The sequence below is a fragment of the Paroedura picta genome, chromosome 8 (assembly GCF_049243985.1).
Source record: "Paroedura picta isolate Pp20150507F chromosome 8, Ppicta_v3.0, whole genome shotgun sequence".
Classification (NCBI taxonomy): Eukaryota; Metazoa; Chordata; class Lepidosauria; order Squamata; family Gekkonidae; genus Paroedura; species Paroedura picta.
This window is the reverse complement of record NC_135376.1, coordinates 3,838,823-3,861,600: the sequence shown is the minus strand read 5'-3', so window position 1 is coordinate 3,861,600 and position 22,778 is coordinate 3,838,823. Positions and strand designations below refer to the sequence as shown.

At 49.6% G+C, this 22,778-nt stretch overlaps 1 protein-coding gene across 1 annotated transcript in view; it reads left to right on the top strand.

The window, feature by feature from the left end:
- ECEL1 (endothelin converting enzyme like 1) overlaps nt 1-22,778 on the top strand; it is a 50,463-nt gene that overhangs the window by 4,463 nt on the left and 23,222 nt on the right. The window contains exons 3-4 of the mRNA XM_077348104.1: nt 20,444-20,512; nt 22,179-22,289. Coding sequence (XP_077204219.1) covers nt 20,444-20,512; nt 22,179-22,289 — 180 coding nt within the window. The remainder of the gene's footprint in view (nt 1-20,443; nt 20,513-22,178; nt 22,290-22,778) is intronic.

The following is a 22,778-nucleotide window of genomic DNA, read 5'->3' as shown; positions in this document are numbered from 1 at the left end:
GGGCTTCTCCGTAGGACGCACATGCCGCAAAATCAATTTCTCGGTCTTTCGATGCGGGCCTTCGGTTGGTTTTGTTTTGAAGAACCGGGGGGGGGGGGGCGTCAAAGGCCGGTGGCTTCGCCAGGCAGCGCAAGGGTGGCGTGATGGCTAAGAGTGGCAGCTTCTAATCGGGAGAGCCAGGCTTGAGACCAGCTGGGTGGCCTTAGGCCAGTCACAGTTCTTAGTGTTGTTCTGGCAGGGCAGTTCTCTCAGAGCTCTCTTAGCCGCACCAGCTTGTTGTCAGGCGAGGAAGGGAAAAGGGGTTTGAAAGCCACTCTGCAATGCCTCTGGGTAGTGTAAAGTGGGGTAAAGAAATCTCTTCTTCTTCTTCTTCTTCTTCTTCTTCTTCTTCTTCTTCTTCTTCTTCTTCTTCTAGGTTTTCCTTCTGGGTTCGAAACAAGCCACAGCACTAGATGTAAGCTTGCCAGACTCCAGGTGGGGCCTGGAGATCTCCTGGACTCCAGACAACAGAGATCAATTTCCCCTGGAGAAAGTGGCCACTTTCAAGGGTGGAATTGTCCCTTGCTGGGTCCCTTCCCTATCCATACCCTGCCCTCCCTAGGCTGCACCCCCAAATCTCCAGAAATGTCCCAGCCTGGAGCAGCCAGACTTAAAGATGGCCCAGGTTTGGGTGGGACGGGCGTGGGGGGGCGGAGTCTGAGGTGGGTGGGGCTTAGGGCTCAATCTTTTAAATAAAAAGTGTTAGTTCTAAACACTGACTGTCCCCCTCACTAGATTTTTAAATTGTAAAGAGGCAGCAGCTTTTAAAACTTAAATCTAATGGCAATTTGATTGATGTTTAATTTATAGAGTGTGTGTGTGATTTATTCTATTGATTATTTTAACATTGGGTTGATGTTCTCTGCCCTGAGCCAACCAGGGAAGAGCAGAATACCCCCAAAAATTGTTGCCGTTTTTCTCATCCCCCTCATCGAACGACCAGTCGCCCCTCCAGGTGATATCCCGCCCCCACCTGGAGGCTGGCAACCCTAGATGCACCCCTGGCCCGATCCTCCCCGGCTTCTCTCCGTTTCCTTAGCAGTTCCTCAGAGCGGCCCCGGCTGCTTGTGAACGCGGGGACGCGTGTCCACGCCGCTTGCAAGCACCTGGCCGCATGTGAACGCGGGGACTGATTGCCTTCCTTAGTCCGCGGGCTTCCCGGGCGCGCCAGTTAATGACAGACAAGAGGGCGAGAGAGAGAGAGTGTGTAAGATTACTTCCCCCCGGGCCGCTAGCAAAGGCTGCGCGGAATCCTAGAGCCGAGCGCGCGCCGGGCTGCGCATCCCGCCCGGGGCTGCCTGCCGGATCGAGGCGGAGGCGCTTGCTCGCGAGTCGGCTTGCCCGGCTTAGCCTGGCTAATGCGCCCTGCGCAGCCGAGGCGCCCCTCGGAGCCCCCCCTGCCCGCCCGCCCGCCCGCCCGCGCGGATTCCTCGACCTTGGGCGGCAGGGAAAAGTTGGCGCGGCCGTTTCCCTCGTGTAATTGCGGCGTTTAGCTCAAGCGGCGGCCCAGGCAATTTGCCCGCCCGGCGCTGGAGTCGCCTGCGGAGAGGGAGGGGAGGGAAGGGGGATGCTGCGCCCTGGCGAAGGGAGGGAGACCTGGAACACAATGACCCCCCTCCTGTGTCGCGTGTCTGTGCGTTCACACGAGCGCTGGCATGCAAGCGTGGTTTAAGGCGTCTGAGGGCTCCCCGGGAAAGGAAAGGGGTATCGCTCAAGGAGGGAAAGCGGGGAGGAGAGAGGTTACGGCCCTGATCCATGGCAGCTACTGCGGGGGAGGGGCATAGCATGCCCTGCATTGATAAACCAGCCCTGCTGGGATGGCCTCTGGTGGGGCTTTGGTCTTCGGTTGGCATTCTGGCACAGGGGTGGGCGCTGGGAGGGGGGTGTTTAGGTGTAATAATCAGAGAAGGGGCAGGCAATGGCCCAGGACAGGAAAGGTTTCCCCTCGGATTTTCTCCTTCCTCCATGGAATGGTCTTCCTCAGGAGAGCCTTGCCAACGTCCAGGGGGTGGCTGGAGATGTCTTGGGATCACAGTGGATCTCCAGGCTACAGAGGGAGGATCCCTTGGGGAAAGAGGCTGCATTTGAGGGGGGTTCAGCAAAATTAAACTCTGCTGAGTGAAATTATACTCTGAGGAGACTCTGCCCTCCTCCAGCTCCAGCCCCCAAACAAACAAACAAACAAATAAAGTCCAGGTGTTTCCCAACCTAGAGCTGGCAAGTCCAGTGATGACCCCCCCCCCCAGCATCTTGAGACTCTAAAACGGTTTGGTCTCAACCAGCAAGGAGGAATACCAAAATCTGACAACAAGAATCACAAAACTGACAAGAAATCTGTAGGAGATTCCTTCAGCCTTCCAGGACCCTTAGTGGGGGACCTCAAAGTAGTTGCTTTACTATAAAGGAATTTCAGAAACAGATTAGTACTGGAAATTGCTGAATTACAAGATATTGCAACCCTCAGGACACTGGAACCCCCAGGCCTCAACAAGGATATTAGCTTCTTATCTCACTACACATGCTAAGGTCATTCAGTTCTGGCAACTATTTCTAAACTTCGTTATTAGGCTGTAGGTTAAATTGCTGCGATTCACAGGTCTTACCAATCGCCTTCATCCAGTCTTAGCCATATTTACTGCTCAGTACCTTGCGTGTCTTGATTCTAAACAACAATTGGCACGGAAGCTCCATTTCTCCGCTTGCTCTACCCCCTGTGTCATTTTTTGAACCTCGGTCGCGTGCTCCCCCTGCCCCCACATCATTTCTCTAAATTGAAACGCCTCCCATGCACTTCCAATCCTCTGATAGTTTTTGACCATTCTATAATGCACCTTTCCAGCGGCATAATATCTCTTTGGAGATAAGACCTGAACGGTGCGCAGTATTTCAAAGACAGCCGAAGTCATGCATCCTTACAAGGCTGGCTGTCTTGTTCACGATCCCTTTCCCGGAGGATCGCCAGAATAATATTTGCCTTTTTTACCACCACTGCCCCCTCGGTTGAAGTTTTCATCGAGCTGTCCACCGTAACCCCGAGATCTCGTTCCTGGTCCGTTACCGCCAGTTCAAACCTCCTCAGCATACATCAAGATGGGGATTTTTCCCCTTTCTCTCCGATGCGCATGACCATATGCTTCCATTGGCCCTCGGTTGCCATTCTGTTACTCAGTTTGGAGCGATCTTTTTAAAGCTCATCCCCAAGTCCTGGCCGCCCTGAATAATTGGATGTCAGCGGCAAATGCAGCCGCTTCACCTCTCAACCCCACGTCCGGATTATTTATGGCGAAATTAAATATGTATCTTCATAATTAAATATTAAGCCCTATCATAGAACCCGTTTCTCATCCACAAAAGGACCTGTCCACTGAAGCCCATGACTGCTAAACCTAGGACTCTGGTTAAAAGCGGCGGCTTCTCATCTGGTGAGCCAGGTTTGATTCCCCACTCCTCCACATGCAGCCAGCTGGGTGACCTTGGGCTAGTCAGAGTCCTGTTAGAGCAGTTCTGTTAGAGCTCTCTCAGACCTACCTACCTCACTGGGTTTCTGTGGTTAAGAGAGGAAGGGAAAAGTACGCCCCTTTGGAACTACTTCAGGGAGTGAAAAGCAGGGTATAAAAACCAACTCTTCTTCAAAAGCCAGCCCACTCTTCCCCATGCGGCCAGCTGGGTAACCTTGGGCTAGTTAGAGCCCTGTTAGAACTGTTCTCCCAGATCAGTTCTCTTGGAGCTCTCTCAATCCCACCTACCTCACGAGGCATCTGTTGTGGGGAGAAGGAGGGGAGGGGATTGTAAGCCGTTTGGAAACTCTTTTGGGTAGAGAAAAGCGGGATATAAAAACCAGGTCTTGTTCTCATTTGTCAGTTATACCTAAAATTTCGCCTCTCACCATCTCTGTTTGCCTACTCCCTATGGAAAACCTTCTTTCTGGCATGTAAGTGCCCCGTATCTTCCATGCTGAAGGCAGATGCAAAGAATTCATTTCTCCGCCATCTCCCAGTATTGATTTTGCATTCTATCTGCTCCTTCTTCAACCGAGGCCTCCCCCCCCCCACTTCTCAGGGCAATTTCCTGCTTCTGATGGATTGAAAGAAGCTCTCCTTGTTTGTCTTAATATGTTCCACAATTTGCTCCTCGTATTCTGTTCTCGCCCCTTCGCCTCGTGCCTGTCCTTGTTCGGTATTCAGCTCGCCTGGGGAAGACGTCTGTTTTTCAAAACAAGGCTTGGTGGCCTTTGGCAGCTTGGCTTTTGTGTTTCTTGATTTGTATCTCATGTTTCTCCCAAAGCAGTTTTGAGAACCTCATTCTCCCCTCTTCTGTTTTCTCACAACAACCCTGTGGGGTAGGTACGGCCAAGAGTTTGTGGTGGGCCCAAGATCACCCGACAAGTTTCCATGGTAGAAGAGGGGGTTTAAACTCAGGCTGCCCGGGGTCCTAAGTCTGCCACACCAGCTCTCTTTGGCTTCACCTTAGATTTGGGGTATTTTCCTGATCTGAAGTATTTGTTTACTATTTAAATCTATTACCTGCCACGATTGGAAACTCTATCACAGTGGGTTACCCAGCGGATTACAACGATAAACCCTCATATCAAAACAAAACCATATTAAAAACCCACGACAACCCAGTGGCAAGCTAAAAAACCCACCTCCCACCCCACTCCAAACCTCCCACCCAGCACCCCAGGGGTCTGGGGCGCCTGCTGTTCCAGTTCACAATGAAATAGATGTAGCTAAATAAAAGAACTGGTGGAAGAGCTCCCTCTTGCAGGCCATGCTGAATTGAGAAAGCTCCTGCAGGGCCCTCAGCTCTTCCGGGAGTACATTCCACCAGATCGGGGGGGGGGCCAAGCATACCTCCTGTGAGCCAGGAATCACCAACAAATTAGTACCTGCAGATCGCAAGGCCTTAGGGGGGCATAAGGTGATAGGTGGTCCTTCAGATATGAGGGTTCCAGACCATGAAGGGGCTTAAAGGTTAAAACCAAAAGATTTGATCCGGGCAGCAATTGGCAACCAATGCAGCTGCCTCAGCACCAGCTGGATATGGGCCCTCCAAGGTGTTCCAGTAAGGACCCTAGCGGCCGCATTCTGCACCAGCTGCAATTTCTGGTTCAAGGACAAGGGAAGATTCACATAGAGCAAATTATAGAAGTCAATCCTGGAGGAGACCGTTGCATGGATCACTGTGGTCAGGTGTTCCAAGGACAGGTAGGGCACGAGTAACCTCGTCTGGTGAAGGTGGAAAAATGCCAGGCAGACTACTTTCATGACCTGCGTCTCCATTGAAAGGGAGGCGTCAAGGATCACAACTAGGTTCTTGGCAAGGGGCAAGATGTTAAACTGTACCCTGGCCAGGCTAGGCAGGCGCACTTCCTGGTCTTCCCCCTTCCCAGCCACAGTACTTCTGTCTTGGAGGGGCTGAGTTTCAGGTGACTCTGCTCAAGCCATCCAGCTAAGGCTTCCAAACTGGCAAATGTTTCGGGGGGGGGGGGAGTCCGAAGGGCCGTCCATCAGGAGATAGAGCTGAGCATCATCCACGTATGGGTGACAATCCAGCCCAAAGCTCTGGAACAGCTGGGCTAGAGGGCACATAAACATGTTGGACAATGTGGGGGAGAGAGTTGCCCCCTGCAAACAAATTGAAAGGGGCTTGACAATTCTTCCCTCACTGCAACCCTCCGTGTCTGATTCTATAGGAAGGAGATCTGTCACTGAATTGCTGCCCCACATATCCCTGGCCCAGAGAGGCATTGGGCTAGAATCTCATGGTGGATCGTGTCAAATGTGGCTGACAGATCTAACATCCCGAGAATGTCTGAACTGCCCCTCCAGTTGGTACCAGAGGTCATCTGTCAGGGTGACCACGCCATCTCCACCCCATGGCCAGCACAACCACAAAGAAGGATGCCCAGGCTCTGACACACAGGTTATATGATGCAACGTGCCTTGTAACGCCTACTGAATCCCCTAGAACAGGATCGGACCCTTGACGGGTGAAATCGTGGGTGGACAAATGATGTGCGCACACAGCTGATCCTCACACCCCTGAGCTGCCCCACTCCAAAAGGCTGTATTGTAACGGTAGTGATTTAAGGACCATTTTTAAACATCTTGAGAGAGCTAATAAATCCGAGAGGGCTCCGGCTCCCACGTAAAACCAATTTTGGTCCCTCCTGGCTGGGCGGAACGGAGCTGTATAACATGTTGACACGGGCGCAAGGGGACACGGAGCAGAAACTGGAGAGCAACCTCATGGGCTGTTCCTATGAATCCAGGGATTTATGATTGCTGGGGGGGGGGGGGTCCACAGCCTTCTGTCTCCTCTTATAGAATCATAGAATCTTAGAATCATAGAGTTGGAAGGGGCCGTACAGGCCATCTAGTCCAACCCCCTGCTCAACACAGGATCAGCCCTAAGTATCCCAAAGCAATGTGCACCCACCAAGATGGTTTAAGGCAGCTTATAGCAAATCAGAACATGCATCTCTCCTACTATTGATACCAGAGGCCCTCAATGTGGTGCCCATGGGCATGACCATGTCTATCGACTGCTTTTTTTGCACCCACCAAGTGTTTTTTAGGAAGTGGGTGGGCCAGGTAGGCCATTTGCCTTGCAAGGGTTCTGATTGGCCACTGGAAATTTGTTTGGTGTGCAGATTTTTTTTTAAATGGTTGCTTGTCAGTAGTTGCCAACACCGTACAATGAGCTACACTGTGTAACTGAAGTTAAGCTGTGGCGGTCATTTTTGTGGCTGGCTCCGCCTACTGCAGCGGCCATTTTGTTGCCATGCTCAACATGCTGCGACAGAATTCCAAATATTCCCCCAGGCTGAAAAAGGCTGGGGATCCCCACCATAACTACTAGGGTTGTACGGTTCGGCCACTTTGCGGTTCGGTCCCCTCCTCTCCATGCCACCCTCCTACGTGCCGCTTTGGGCTTCCGTGATTGCCGAAGCGTCCGAACTGCACTGAAGTGAGCAAACCCTAATAACTATTAAACTGCAACGGCTTTCTGGGTTTGGATAAAAATGCCGCAGACAGAAAAGAGGCAATGCATCTCATTTGCATTTTGTCTTGAAGCTTTGGGGAGACGATTTGGGGGGGGGGAAGACCCACAAACTTCTTTGCAATGATGTATTTTACAGCAGTTTCGTTCCATGCATCAGTAACTTATATAATTATGTGATCAACAATTACAATTTTGTTCCCAGGTATCGCCGTAGCTTCTCGAGTCAAAATCCATGCGCATAGACACACGGGTGGGGTGGGGGGGTAGAGCATTTATTGGTGATGATTATTCTGAACTTCTGCGTAAAAAATTAGAACATAAAGTGGAGGGGGGAGCCCCCTCCGTGTTAAAATAGGGACATTCACATTCAGAGGAGGGATGTTTTTTCCTGGCTGAAACTCAAATCCTTCCCTGCGCCATTCGAGACGGCTTTGCCCTTTTAAAATTTCGTATTAGTCCCATTTTGATCTGCATACCTTTTGCCCGCCACATTGCTCACAAGCCGTCGCATGTCCTTTTGTCAGCCTGCCAGAGGTATGATTTATACCACACCTTTCCGCTATTCAAACAGAACCCTGGGAAGCGTACATTATGAAAAGCCAGCCTACATTATGAAATTAAAAACTACAAGCACAACAAAAGTGTTACCATGCAAAGCTCTTTTTTTTATTATTATAAAGCCCTTCTAACAGACAGCCTCGTCAAAAGAACAGCATTTGAGGAGAGGAGCAATTAGTACTTTCAAATCTTCCTCTCTCTATGAAAGCTAGGGAATATGTTGGGGAAAAAAATCCCTGAAGAATTCTAGGGGAAGTCCTCCTTTCAAAACGGAGGGTGTTTTTCTTTCCCGATGGGAAATTTGGGAGAAATGCTAAAATTAAGAAAAGCACACACACACACGCCGATAAATTGTTTTCTCTTTTGGAAAGAGTGAAATGCTTTCTAAGATGAGGTTTTACTCTCAGAATGCACAGCGGGGAAAATTTTATGGAAGACGGTGCATTAGGAAAATGATGATTCTGACTCTACGTGACTTGTTTCCGTCCAAATCGCACACTTTTCTTTTTATTACCAAATTTGTTTTCTGATTTCAGCTGTTATTTTTTCCCACCTCTCAGATGGCAAAAAAAATCAATTGAGACATATGCGCTAAGGTAGCACAGCATGCTGCAGTTTTCATCTTTTTCTCTCTCTCTCTCTCTGGCCTATTATGCACGAGCGTTTTTCCTCATTGTCACCGTGTGTGTCTGTCGGGTTTTCTATTTTTTTTTGTTCTGCATTTTCCCTCGCCTTTACCGTGCATGCCCGTTGGGTTTTCTCCGTTCTTCATTGATTTTCCTCCCTTTCTCGTTGCTGTTTCCCGGGTTTTCTGACTGTAGTTTTGTTGAGGATTTTCCTCCTGATTCATTTCCACATAGAAGGTAATTCAGAAGCATACAGATTCCTTTGGATCCCCTCTCTCCCCCTTTTTTCACCCCACAGAGGCCATTCCTCCCACTCTGCATCTTCCACCATCCTCCCCCCCCTTCTTCAGTGTACAAGCTCCACTATGGTTTACTTTTCCCGTCATGTAATTTTTTTGTACAAGCGGGGATGAGTCTATCAATATGTGTTTGTTGCTAAACTTAGATCGCTTGGGGAGAAATTATTGACAAGAAAAGACAGGAGTCTTTGAAATTAAAGTGGTGATTTGTGTGTGTGTGTGTGTGCGTGCGTGTGTGTACCCGCCCACACGCAGAATGATCTAGCAGGCACATTCCTACAAAATGTTGCATCATTCCCGCCTCTCTCCTCCTTAGGATTGTCAGGTCCAGCAGAGCAGCCAGCTGGGAATGGATGTGAAGTTACCAGCAGTGGGGAAGGAAGAAACCGGAAATAAATGTGACATGCCTACATCACACAGCAGCGCTGTCGGGGATGACACTCTGGTTTGTGGGCAAAACCTCTGTGGTAGAATTGGCTTCTTACCATAGAGTTTTGCCCAAAAACCAGAGTATCACCTCCCGATATCACTGACCTGCCTACGGCACTTCCAGGTTACATCGGCATGTCGTGTTTATTTCTGGTTTCCTGCCTGTTGGGGGGGGCGGAAGTTTCCCCACTTCCTGATAGTGGGGAGGCGTTCCAAACTGGGGTATCCCCTGCCTCCACTTGGGGACTGGCATGCCTATATCTCCTTCAGGGCTGGCTCCGATTTTGGGAGGACTTCTTAAGAGAGTCCTCCAAGCCCCTTCCTGGAGGTCTGCAACATCTAACACCGCTAGCCTTTGTGCAAAGGGCAGGACTGCCACGGTCCTTACTCACCACTCCCCGTGCTTTCCCAGAAGCTCAAGAGCCTGCAGAAATGTAGCCGATGACACGTTTCCTGGCAGAGAGATGAGCCGAGGGGGAAATCGTAATTGTGGTAACTTCTCGGTGTGAGGCAGCTTCCAGGCAGGGCACAACTGATTCTCTTGTCATGTTCTGGGCTCCACAGACTGGCAGCCTTCAGTCTGGCCATGCGCACAAAGAGCTGAGTAGGGGGTGCAGCTCAGACCGCCCCCCCTTCCCCAACCTTAGTCGTTGTTAGCAGAGCTGAAATATGCAAAGGAGGGGCGTAGCACCAGATGCTTAAAGGACTCAATGGCTTTATTGAGAAGAGAAGCAACTTTGTAAAGAAGGAGAGGAGAGAGATAGTTCTAACAGTCTAACTGACTAACTACTGTCCTAGAAACAATCAGGGAAGAAGTCCGGTCAAAGGAGCAGGAAGCTCCAGTTGAGCCTCATAGGCTGTTGAAGCCTGCTCCCTTCAGACCTTGCACATTCTGAGAGACACCACTACGCCACTGCATTGAATGTGGGGCATTGGGGGGGGGGGAAGAAAGTCGTTCTTGTAATCCATGCCTGTCTGAACTGACTTGTTTTGTAAGGGCCATTCCAGGCCAGGATGGTAGAAAGAAACAAGATGGTAGAAATCACAAGATGTCATAGTCCCATTGTATACGGCACTGGTCAGACCACACCTGGAGTACTGTGTGCAGTTCTGGAGGCCTCACTTCAAGAAGGACGTAGATAAAATTGAAAGGGTACAGAGGAGAGCGGCGAGGATGATCTGGGGCCAAGGGACCAAGCCCTATGAAGATAGGTTGAGGGACTTGGGAATGTTCAGCCTGGAGAAAAGGAGGTTGAGAGGGGACATGATAGCCCTCTTTAAGTATTTGAAAGGTTGTCACTTGGAGGAGGGCAGGATGCTGTTTCTGTTGGCTGCAGAGGAGAGGACACGCAGTAATGGGTTTAAACTTCAAGTACAACGATATAGGCCAGATATCAGGAAAAAGTTTTTCTCAGTCAGAGTCGTTCAGCAGTGGAATAGGCTGCCTAAGGAGGTGGTGAGTGCCCCCTCACTGGCAGTCTTCAAGCAAAGGCTGGATACACACTTTTCTTGGATGCTTTAGGATGCTTAGGGCTGATCCTGCGTTGAGCAGGGGGTTGGACTAGATGGCCTCTATGGCCCCTTCCAACTCTAGGATTCTGTGATTCTAAAGGCAGGGCTAGAAATGTGCAAATCTTTTCAGCGAACCTTGATTCTACCCTTTCTCCCAAGAAAAACAAAGGAATCTCAGTGGGTCTCCTTTTCTTTCACTTTTCTTTGGTTTCCACATGAGGATGCGCATTCAAGATTGAGTCTCGGCCCTGACTGCTTTGATTTTGGGTTGTGAGTTCTGCATCTGGAATTATTATTACGCAGAGTTGGGAACTTCACGTTTTAGGATTTGGAGGCCACCAAACAGCTCTTCTTGTAATGCCGTTCTGTTTCAAGTGTGCGTAAAGTTGATGATCCCTGTGCGTCTCCTGCCGTCTTAGGGTTGCCAGCTCTGGCAGTGGAAATACCTGGAGGTTGTGGAGGTGGAGCCTAAAAGAGGGTGGCGTTTAGGGAGGAGAGAGATCTCAGCCAGCTTGGCGTAGTGGTTGAGTGAAGGCTTCTAATCTTGTGAGCCGGGTTTAATTCCCCACTCGTTCACATGCAGCCAACTGAGTGACCTTGGGCTAGTCACAGTCCTGTCAGAGTTGTTCTCATGGGGCAGTTCTCTCCCCGCCTACCTCCCAGGGCGCCTGTTGTGGAGAGAGAAAAGGAAGGTGATTGTAAGCCACTGTGAGACTCCTTTGGGCAGTAAAAAGCAGTGCATAAAAGCCAGTTTCTTCTTCTTCTTCTTCTTCTTCTTCTTCTTCTTCTTCTTCTTCTTCTTCTTCTTCTTCTTCTTCTTCTTCTTCTTCTTCTTCTTCTTCTTCTTCTTCTTCTTCTTCTTCTTCTTCCTCCTCCTCCTCCTCCTCCTCCTCCTCTGGCGTAGCAAAAATGCCCTTGAGACCACCCTGCAAAAGCAGCCCTTTTTCTCTGTGTGAACTGATCTCTGTCAGCTGGAGATCTGCTACACTTCTGGGGAACCTCCAGTCCCCAGCTGGAGGGTGGTAACCCTCTTTGTAGGGGTGTGTTTGCCAGCTCTTGACCTGTGTCGGTTCTGTGCTGTCTCTTAGGGTGCCTGGAAGCCCTGAATTCCTCTGTCTCCAAAGTATTCCCAGCTGAATGGAGGCAGCTTACAATATGGGCCTGCCCCCCCCCCCCCCCGTTTCTCTCCGGTCCCTTCAACATTTTGAGCAGGTTCCAAGTCCTGTCGCTCACCCGGCACTTGCAGGCTCATTTCCTCCCTACCGATGTCAGCGGCGGTTGCCGCGGTGACCTTGTGCCTTCTGACAATGGCCCCATGAATCAAGCCGTCCCGTACCCACGGGCAGTGGCGGGTCTCCTGCAGAGGCAGCCGCGTGGGGGGACAGATCCTTCATGCCGGGTGACACTGCCCGGCCTAAACGGGGAGCGTCTTCGAGCCCCGAACAACAACAGCCCCAGTGACCCCGACCAATTCTAATTAAGAAACGGGAGAAGGGTTTGCCGGACGTTTAGCCGATAACGGAAAGGAACGACGTGGCGTTTCTCACCGGCGGGATGTGTCACGAAACCCTTTCGTTGAGCCGAGCTACACAAAACTGGGACCGTCGCCAACAGCTATTGAGCAGATATCTTTTGGGTGTTGCGTTCGAGCGTGGAAGGAACTTCAGCCAGGGCAGAGTGGTGGTTAGAGCTGGGGGGGGGGGTCCCCAATGGTAGCACCCGTGGGCAGTGATTTGTTTGGGAATGTCCCTTTATGGTTCACCCTCCAAAGCAGCGGTAGTCAACCTGTGGTCCTCCAGATGTCCATGGACTACAATTCCCATGAGCCCCTGCCAGCATACGCTGGCAGGGGCTCATGGGAATTGTAGTCCATGGACATCTGGAGGACCACAGGTTGACTACCCCTGCTCCAAAGCACCCATATTCCCCAGGGAACATTGTAAGATCTTCAGGATCCACCTGCAGGTTGGCAACCCCAGGTGATAGACAGCGGCAGCTTTTTCATCCAAAGGCTACAGGAGGAGACCTTCGATGATTTCTTAAGCACTTTATTTATTTATGACATGCATTTACACTCAAAAAGCCCCTAAGGTGTCTAACAATATAAAAATCAATTAATATGCCCACACGTGGAAATAGCAAAACGCTTCCGAAGCAACCACAAAACTCTGGAGACAAATTCCAGCCGTGGAGCCGGGTTAGCCTTTGCAGCCAAAATGGCCGCCTGGCGGCCCTTTCAGGACCAGCAAATTTATTGCGGGAAAAGCTTTCACGGCGTAATTTCATCAGAGGAATGAAATGGCGTTCTCCATGGACAGGGACATTTATCATGTCTGTCCAGAGGAGAGCGGCATGAGGGGGGAAATCGAAGGGGGTGTGTAACGTAAGGTCAAAAGTCCAAATGGACAGAGACGTGGCTATTTGGAGCCCAAGAGAAACTGTCATCCCGGCAAAAGAGGAAAAACAGGTTCTCAACCTTTTTGAACCTCCGGCCGCCTTTAGGATTGGTTGGCCAATCACACAGCCTGGCCAGCGCAGTCATAAAATGGCTGCCGTAGGAGGCGGAGCCAGCCAGAAAATGGTTGCCGCTGCTCACTTTTATTTATTTGTTTGTTTGTTTATAAATAGTTCTGTATACCGCCCCTCTTGGACTTGCCATCTCAGGGCAGTGGAGTACAGTTGAGCTTACATTAACAATAAACCAATAAAATTTACATTAACTTTTCGTAGATTCAAATGAGTAGCCGTGTTGGTCTGAAGGAGCACAATAAAATCAGAGTCCAGCAGCACCTTTAAGACCAACAAAGATTTATTCAAGGCGGGAGCTTTCGAGTGCTTGCACTCGAAAGCTCACGCCTTGAATAAATCTTTGTTGGTCTTAAAGGTGCTACTGGACTCTGATTAACTTTATGCGGCAGCCCCCTGTCCTGTGCATGGAATGGCCTCCTGGGAGCAATTCCCTCTCTCTGCAAATGCCTTACCAGATGTTAAATATATTGGACAGGCTCTGGGATTCGGGGGCTTAGTGCCTCTGAATGTGGAGGTTCCCCTTAGTCACCATGACTAGTAGCTACCGATAGACTTATCCTCCATGAATTTCTCTCACCCCCTTTGATAGCTGTTTCTTTCCATGGCCATTATAGCATCCTCCCTTCTGTGTAAAGCTGTCTTTCCTTTTGTCCATCCTGAACCTACTGCCTGTCAGATTCGTTGCATGTCCTAGTCTTTCAGGAGACCGGCTGTTATTCTGGGAGATCTCCCAGCCCCACCAGGATGTTGGCTCCCCCCTAAGTGTTACACAAACACAAGCATTCTCAGGACACTGGATTCTGGCCCCTATTTGCTGTGCTCTTGCAGTGCCACGACAGAAATGCTGCCCTCCTGCCTCCAGGCAGAAAGTGCAGCCGCCGATCCTCTACCCTCCCCGCACGAGTCCCCCACTTGTCTCAAAATCTCCAGGGCCTCTTTCCCGGCACTCTCCAGATGAAAGCGCGGGAGGCCCAAGCGATCCAAATGAATCCATTTATTCCCCTGCGTCTGTCTCGGCCGGTGATTGATTCCTCCTTGGCAACGTGGGCCGTGGGTCGCCACCATTAACTGATTGTTTCTTGACGGGAGGGATTTTTCTTTGAATGGCATCCAGCCGGGGGGGAAGGGGGGCGGGGGGGAGGGCGAGGGGGAGGCCGTCCCGTGGGGGTCTGTCGATTAGCAAGGAACGTTCGGCTTCAGATTCCCTTGCACACACAACCCCAACCGATGCACACACAAACTCCCGGAATGCACATTCTCCACGTGAGTTCCTTACTAGAACTGAAGACTCCCCCCCATGTTCATGGCGTACCTTTTGTTTCTTTCGTAGGGAGGGGTCAGCACTTGGAAGGTGAACCTCCAAGGAATACCAGGGTCGGGTCACAGGAACAGACAATGGCAAATGAGTGAAAGCCTCTTGCCTGGGTGATCATAGAATCATAGAATCCTAGAATCATAGAGTTGGAAGGGGCCATACAGGCCATCTAGTCCAACCCTCTGCTCAACGCAGGATCAGCCCTAAGCATCCTAAAGCATCCAAGAAAAGTGTGTATCCAACCTTTGCTTGAAGACTGCCAGTGAGGGGGAGCTCACCACCTCCTGTGCTGGACAATCTTAGGATCTCCTGGCTACATTGTGCTCTTGACATATATGATATCTAAATAAATAAATATCTAGGCCTAGAATGATGTTCCTCCAATACAGTGTTGGACCAGGCTACATCCCCTGAGCCAAATCTCTTGATCGAGTCTCCAGGCTTTTTCTTTCTTTCTTTCTTTCTTTCTTTCTTTCTTTCTTTCTTTCTTTCTTTCTTTCTTTCTTTCTTTCTTTCTCTGTCTCCCTCCCTCCCTCCCTCTTTCTTTCTTTCTTTCTTTCTTTCTTTCTTTCTTTCTTTCTTTCTTTCTTTCTTTCTTTCTTTCTTTCTTTCTTTCTTTCTTTCTTTCTCTGTCTCCCTCCCTCTTTCTTTCTTTCTTTCTTTCTTTCTTTCTTTCTTTCTTTCTTTCTTTGTCCCCCTCCCTCTTTCTTTCTTTCTTCTTTCTTTCTTTGTCCCCCTCCCTCTTTCTTTCTTTCTTTCTTTCTTTCTTTCTTTCTTTCTTTCTTTCTTTTCTTTCTTTGTCCCCCTCCCTCTTTCTTTCTTTCTTTCTTTCTTTCTTTCTTTCTTTTCTTTCTTTCTTTCTTTCTTTCTTTCTTTCTTTGTCCCCCTCCCTCTTTCTTTCTTTCTTTCTTTCTTTCTTTCTTTCTTTCTTTCTTTCTTTCTTTCTTTCTTTCTTTCTTTCTTTCTTTCTTTCTTTCTTTCTCTGATTTATGTACTGCCGCTCTCAAAGACTTGCAGCGGTTTACATTAAAACAATAAAAACACCGAACCCTTAAAACCTACCAGCCCATTAAAACACATTAAAGATGGCTATTGGTTGCAGTTAACCCCCCATCTGATCCCTCCACCCCTGTCCAGCTCGGAATACCATCATGGTCAACGGCAAAGTTCGCTCCAGGGATCAGTGTGAGCCAGTTTGGTGTCGTGGTTAGGAGTGCGGACTTCTAATCTGGCATGCCGGGTTCGATTCTGCGCTCCCCCACATGCAGCCAGCTGGGTGACCTTGGGCTAGTCACAGCACTGATAAAACTGTTCTGACCGAGCAGTGATATCAGGGCTCTCTCAGCCTCACCCACCCCACAGGGTGTCTGTTGTGGGGAGAGGAAAGGGAAGGTCATTGGAAGCCGTTTGAGACTCCTTTGGGTAGGGATAAGCGGCATATAAGAACCAACTCTTCTTCTTCTTCTTCTTTTTGGTCTCCTGTCCAAGTAGTGACTCAAATTAGGCTCCAAGATCTGACAAGATTGTGTTAGATTGTATCATTCCACACTCCTGCCCAAATTATGTCTGGATGCAAAGTGCCAACAACTTTTGGCAACCCCCCCTGCGGTTTTCACGGAAGATTGTCATTGCGTGCTTCTACGTAGCTACCTTGGATTTCCTTGTTGGTCTCTCACCCAAATATTAACCAGGGTCGACTCTGCTTAGCTGATGTGGTCTGACAGAAGGGGATAAGTTGGGCCCCCAGATGATACCAGAAATATATCCTTGGACCCTCGTAGATTTTTTAAATCACCCTTCACCGTCTTCATTTATTTATCGAGAGAATTTTGTATCTTGCCTCCGGGGACCTATTCCAGGTGGATGGCAAGATTAAAGAAACAATATGATAAAAACATTTTTTAAAAGACATAAAACCCAGATCGATATCCAAAGCGAGCCGTAAAACAAACCGAGAACCCCGCATGGCATAAGATCAGGGTGCAATAATGTAGTCATAAAACAGCCCTGGAGCAAGAAGCATTCCGTTCAAAGAGTTTTAAAAGAGAGAGCTCCACTCAGTTAAAAACTGGAGTGAAAAGAAACATGGTCGCTGGGCGGGTAAAGGACGGTGAGACCCTCTAAGGGGCAGAGCATTCCAAAATCAAGGTGCCGCCACCAAAAATGCCCTGAAGACTTGAAACAGCTTCCAGTGAAGGTTAAAGTAGAAATTCCCAAGATGGAGAACTGGTGCTCCACTACTGGGGAACTGCACAGTTTTAAGGTTGGAGAAATTGAAATTGTTCCAGATTTTCTATTTCTCGGGTCCATCTCCAACCTAAAGACAACTTCAGTGGAACAGGCTTCTTCGGGAGGTGGTGAGTTCTCCTTCTTTGGAAGTTTTTAAGCAGAGGCTGGAGAGCCATCTGACGGAGAGGCTGATTCTGTGAACTTAGGCAGATTGTCAGTGGGATTGAGTCAGTGCTTGGCTCTTGTGGGCCTTTCTTGCATGCCCAGGGAAATTCCAATTGCCACTGTGAGGTCGGGAAGCAAATTTCTTCCAGGCCAGACTGGCCAGGGATTCTGAGTTATTGGGAGGGGGCATCATCTGGGCATGCAATTGGGGTCGCTGTGGGTGGGCAGGTAGTTGTGAATTCTCTGCATTCCACAAGGGGTTGGACTAGATGACCCTGGAGCTCCCTTCCACCTCTCTGATTCTAAGACCAAAAGAGATTGAGCCTGGGAAACGAAGGGAAGCCATGAAGGGGCAAGAAAAGATCCATAAGTGTCAGGATGTGTCCCCAGTGACTCAGTGCAAGGTAGTTCATACCATAGCGTTCCCCATTATTATGAATGGGTGTGAAAGTTGAGCAGTAAAGAAAGGTGGCAGGAAGGAAATTTATTTATTTGGAATGAGGTGCGGGAAGAGGGTTTTATGAACCTGGGGACCATCAAAAAGACAAACTGACGCGTTCTAGACCATATCAAACCTGAGCTCCCCTATACTGAGGCTATTGTACTTGTGGCCCCGTTATGAGAAGACAAGGGACGCTGTAAAAGGCCAGCATTCTTGGAGAAGTTGAAGTCAGCAGAACAAGAGATGGATGCTGTCTTGGGCTGTAGCAACAGAGGCCTCCCCTCAAAATCGCAAGATGTCCTGGCCCCGCTGTACACTCCATTGGTCAGACCGTCCCTGGAGTCCTGTGTGCAGTTCTGGAGGCCTCATTCAAAAAGGAAGTTGGAGGCAGGTTGGAAGGGTGGGCAGAGCTTAAATATGTGAGAGAGTGGAGCACCAGGCTGCAGAAAAGGATAAAATACCTTTATTATGAAGAGAAATGACTTGGTAGAGAAAGAGGAGAGAGAGAAAGTCCTAGTGGTCTCTCTTGTCTTCTTCGCTCATTCTATTGCAGAGGCAAGCAGAGAGGAAGTGTGCTCCAAGGAGCAGGAAGTCTCCAACGAGCCTATCAGGATGCTGGAAGTGACCCTTTGTAAAATACCAGGAAGTTCTTGATCTAATTCTGCCAACCGCACATCTCCACCAATGCCTCCTGCGGGATATTCGTCCCTTCTTATGCTGTCAAATTTTGCACGCTGCACATCTTGCAGATCCCAAAAGGAAGGAGTTGTTTCTCCACATGTTTGGGCTTCAGCACATCTCCCCCACCCCCGCACCCCAAAAATTAACCATCGGTGCCAGAGACTCCCCCTCTTCAACTTTCACAACTGTCCGGCTACTGTGGCCTTCGCCAAAAGGCTGCCGCATTTGCATCAATCAGGTCTCAACGGAGATGCCAGGAGCATTTTTATTTTATTTTTCGCTTCCCACAATCAGGGGAGAGGAAGAGAGAGATTGGAGTGCAGGAAATGAAAAGATCTCCGAGACAAGAAGGGGGCAAAGGGTGCCGAGTGAGGCGGGCAAGCAGCTGTGGAGTGACGCAAGGACTGGAGGAAGAATAGCCTGATGGCGTGTCCAGGCCTGTGAATGTGGCTCCCAGCCCAACTCAGTGAGGAGCCGCTGTCACTGTCCCTTCCTCTGCCAGGTCTAGTTCCTTGACTTCACTGTGCAGAGGAATGGGAATTTAAATATGCAGAGAGAGTGGAGCACGAGGCTGCTTAAGGAATAAAGTAGATTTATTTAGAAGAGAGGCAGCTTTGCGTGTGTGAGAGAGAGAGACCTAACTAACGTTTGATATTCCTCATCCGTTCTGTCTGTTCTGGGGGCAAGCAGAGAGGACGTGTGCCGAACGCAGCAGGAAGTCCCCCACTGAGCCGATCGAGATATCGGAGGGGAGTACTTGGAAAACACTAGGAAGTTCCTACTCTTAACTCTGCGAGATTCACATCTGCTCTGATGCCCCCTGTAGGATATTTTTCATATTCTGTTCACTCATGCACCCTGCAGAGTTTGGATAGTCCAATGGAAATAGAATGTTTTTATTGAATTGATATATGATTTTATATTTTTATTGACTGTTAACTCATGTAGTTATCTGACTGGAACATTCACAAAGGGTGGGCAATTAAAGTTTTCTTTCTTTCTTTCTTTCTTTCTTTCTTTCTTTCTTTCTTTCTTTCTTTCTTTCTTTCTTTCTTTCTTTCTTTCTTTCTTTCTCTTCCTTCCTTCCTTCCTTCCTTCCTTCCTTCCTTCCTTCCTCTGCCCATGAGGCTGGGAGTTCGATCCCAGCAGCCAGCTCAAGGTTGACTCAGCCTTCCATCCTTCCGAGGTCGGTAAAATGAGTACCCAGCTTGCTGGGGGGTAAACGGTAATGACTGGGGAAGGCACTGGCAAACCACCCCGTATTGAGTCTGCCCTGAAAACGCTAGAGGGCGTCACCCCAAGGGTCAGACATGACTTGGTGCTTTCACAGGGGATACCTTTACCTTTACCTAAGTTCACAACAAAGCCAGAGACCCGGCCTGTGGGACATTTCCAGAACCTCGTCCTTCCTTTTCTCACACTGCTGCACCGCCAGCGAGCACGGTGAAGGAAGAAGAGAAAGGACGGATGGGCAGACTACTTCGAAGGGTTGTTGTGGCAAGCCACTTCAAGACCTTGCTGGGGAGAAAAGCAGTGTATAAGGAACTAACTGGCTACAAATTAGGTGCTTTCATACACGGTGAATAATGCAGTTTTGATCCTGCTACCGATTTCAAGTGGATTTTGCTATTCCACACCATAAAACCCAGTTGTGACGTGCCTTGAAAGTGCATTGAAAATGTGCTGTTTAGTGCGTGTGAGAGCGCCAGCTGTAAAGGGGGGGAATCCCGGGAGACAGAGGGAGGGAACGTGAACGCATGGGAATGCACAGGAAGCTGGCTTATACTGAATGGCACTCTTAAGAACGTCAGAATAAAAGAAGAGTCCTCCCGGATCAAACTTCGTCACACCCAATCCAGCATCCTGTCTCAGACAGGACACCCAATTATGGCACAGAGGCCAAGGCCTTCCGCTGATGTCACATCCTGGCCCTGGGGACCTGAGGTGGCTTGCCTCTCAACATGGCGGTTCCCTTTAGTAGCTATGTCCGGTAACCACTAATATACCTCTCCTCCACAAATCCACCTTTCTCCCTTTTAAACCTGTCTTTTCTTCTGGCCATCGCTTTCTCCTCTGGTAGCCGATGCCCCATTTTAATCACTCTCTGTAAAGCAGGGGGTAGTCAACCTGTGGTCCTACAGATATTCATGGACTACAATTCGCATGAGCCCCTGCCAGCGAATGCTGGCAGGGGCTCATGGGGATTGTAGTCCATGGACATCTGGAGGACCACAGGTTGACTACCCCTGCTGTAAAGTACTGTTTCCTTTCTTCCCTCCTACTGCCCGTGCACTTCATTGGATGCCCTCATGTATTTGGGGAAGGGGGTTATCTTGGTGTGTCAAGGCCAGAGTTGTCCGCTCTGACCGGCAGCAGCTCTCCGAGGGTCTTCCACATCACCTCCTGCCTTGTTCTTTTGGCGGGAGATGCTGGGGGTTGAATCTGGGACCTTCCGCACGCCATGTAGATGCTCTGCCGCGGAGACACAAATCAGAAAGAGAGCGCGATCAATTCTCTCTTGCCTGGAATAAGGGGTTAATGTTTTTCCCAAAAGAGAGAGTCTCACTCTCTTGGACGAAGCCCTTAATTCTTTCCCCCTCTGCCTTTGTAGATTGATCAAGATGGACTGACGTTATCTGAGCGAACCCTCTACCTAGGACAGGACGAGGAAAGTGAAAAGGTGAGGAAAAAAACTTGATTTTGTACCTATGTAGGCTCAGATTTGGAATTCTTCCCTTCCCAAGATCTTCCCTTTCACAAGCCAGTATGGCTTCTAATCTGGTGAGCTGGGTTTGATTCCCCGCTCCTCCACATGCAGCTGGCTGGGTGACCTCGGGCTTGTCACAGTCCTGATGGTGCTGTTCTCACAGAGCAGTCCTGTCAGAGCTCTCTCGGCCTCACCTACCCCACAGGGTGTCTGTTGTGGGGAGAGGAAGGGAAGGTGATCGGAAGCCGCTTTGAGACTCCTTTGGGTAATGAGAAGCTGGGTAAAGAAAAACTAACTCTTCTTCTTAAATGGGAAAGGGCTTGTGCAGCTTTGTGTGTCACTCAATGAGCTGCTAAAAAATCCAGGAGGTTCCTGGTTCGATTCTCAGCCCTAGGAAAGTCCCCCTCTGTCAGCTGCTCTCTCATGTGCAAAGGAGGGGGGAAATAATGCTATTCTTCCACGGCTATTGTTGAACATTTTGGAGGGATTTGTAAAGATGTTAGGAGCGAGGAAGGATCTTTGAGGTGCTGCCTTCTCACCTTCTGCCGTGCGTCTTCCCAGTGTGGGGACCGCAAGGTGTCTTAGGGGTGCCACGCTTTGCCAACTGGCTGTGCCAACCAGCGGGAGGATCAGAGGAAGGGACACGGGCAGTGTGGCGTCACAGAAGCTGCACCGTAACATCTGCCGAAGACCCAGAAATGACGTTGGGTAGATCTAGGAATCACTGGAAACCATAAATGTTTCCAAGAAACCACCTATGTCACTTCCGGGTTTTCACCAGAAGTGACTTAGGGCTGCCTGTGCCATCACTACGGCTTTAATTGTCCTCCTGCTGTCACTCGGGGAACGCTAAGCTGAGGTAGCTATGCTCGTATTCCCACCATCACTTGAGAATATGATTCAGTTACCTGGCAACCAGTGGAAGGGCTATGGGGGGTGGCGGCATCCCGGGAGAAAATTTAAAAAATTAAAATAAGGCTCTGTGTACTTACAGGAAGTTCTTACCATCGAGTTCCTAGTGATTCCTAGAGCTACCCAGAAGTGGCAAAGGGTAACTCTAGGGATCTAGGATCGGGGGGGGGGGGCTCTTAGTAGACGCTGAACATGAGTCAGCTAAACATCCGGAAGAAGTTCCTGACAGAGTAGTTCCTCAGTGGATCAGACTTCCTCGGGAGGTGGTGAGTTCTCCTTCTTTGGAAGTTTTAAAGCAGAACTGCTGATTTTATGAACTTAGGCAGATGGTGAGTGGATGGGCAGGAAGGGATGTGCCAGTGTTTGTCTCTTGTGGCCCTTCCTTGCCTACCCAGGGAATTGCTGATCACCACTGTGGGATCGTAGGTGAATTCCCTCCAGGCCAGCCTGGATTCTGGAGATTTCGGGGGGGGGGGATCACTTGGGCATGAAACTGGGGTCGCTGTGGACAGGCAGGTAGTTGTGAGTTGCTCCATTGTGCAGGAGGTTGGTCTAGATGACCCTGGTGGTCTCTTACTCTATGATCCTATGAATCACTGGGAACTCTATAGTGAAACCAAAAGTTCTTAGCAGCCCCGAGAATCTGGGCATCCTTAAGGTTTGCTGCACAAAGGCCTCTATCCATTGTCTGTCTGGGCGTACTGTTGACGTTGCTGTCTCTCCTCAGATCTTGGCAGCCTACCGGGTGTTCATGGAGCGTCTCTTGGGCCTTCTAGGGGCAGAGCAGGTGGAGCAGAAAGCCAGTGAGATCCTGCAGCTGGAACAGAGGCTGGCCAACGTGAGTTCCTTGGGGTTGTGGCCTCGTCCTTCTGGACCACCGTTCCATTCTTGTTCCCAAGGAAGGGAAGGTCTCCAAAAACTGGAAATGGAGCCTTGCATCCTGCACCAGAAGGGGGCAACATGGTCATGATAGACCATGTCCTTGCTGTTGTAGAACTTCATCAGCACGGTCTCCAGAATCAGAGATTCTAGAGTGGCCAGAGTTTTCCCAGAATTGCAGTGGATCTCCAAACGACAGAATTTAGGTTCCCTGGAGAAAACGACTGCTTCAGAAGGCAGGCTCAATGGTATACCATAGAGTGAGGAGAGATGGATGTCCTAGAACGGCATCAGAACCCCACCTGAGATCCCTTCCCTTCTCCAGTCACCACCTCCAAATCCTAAGGCATTTCCCAAGCCTGTATTGTCAATCTCACCAGATGCCCATTTCTGCCCGGGCACCCTTGACACCTCTCATGCCTCCTGCCCTTGGCCAGAGATGGCACAT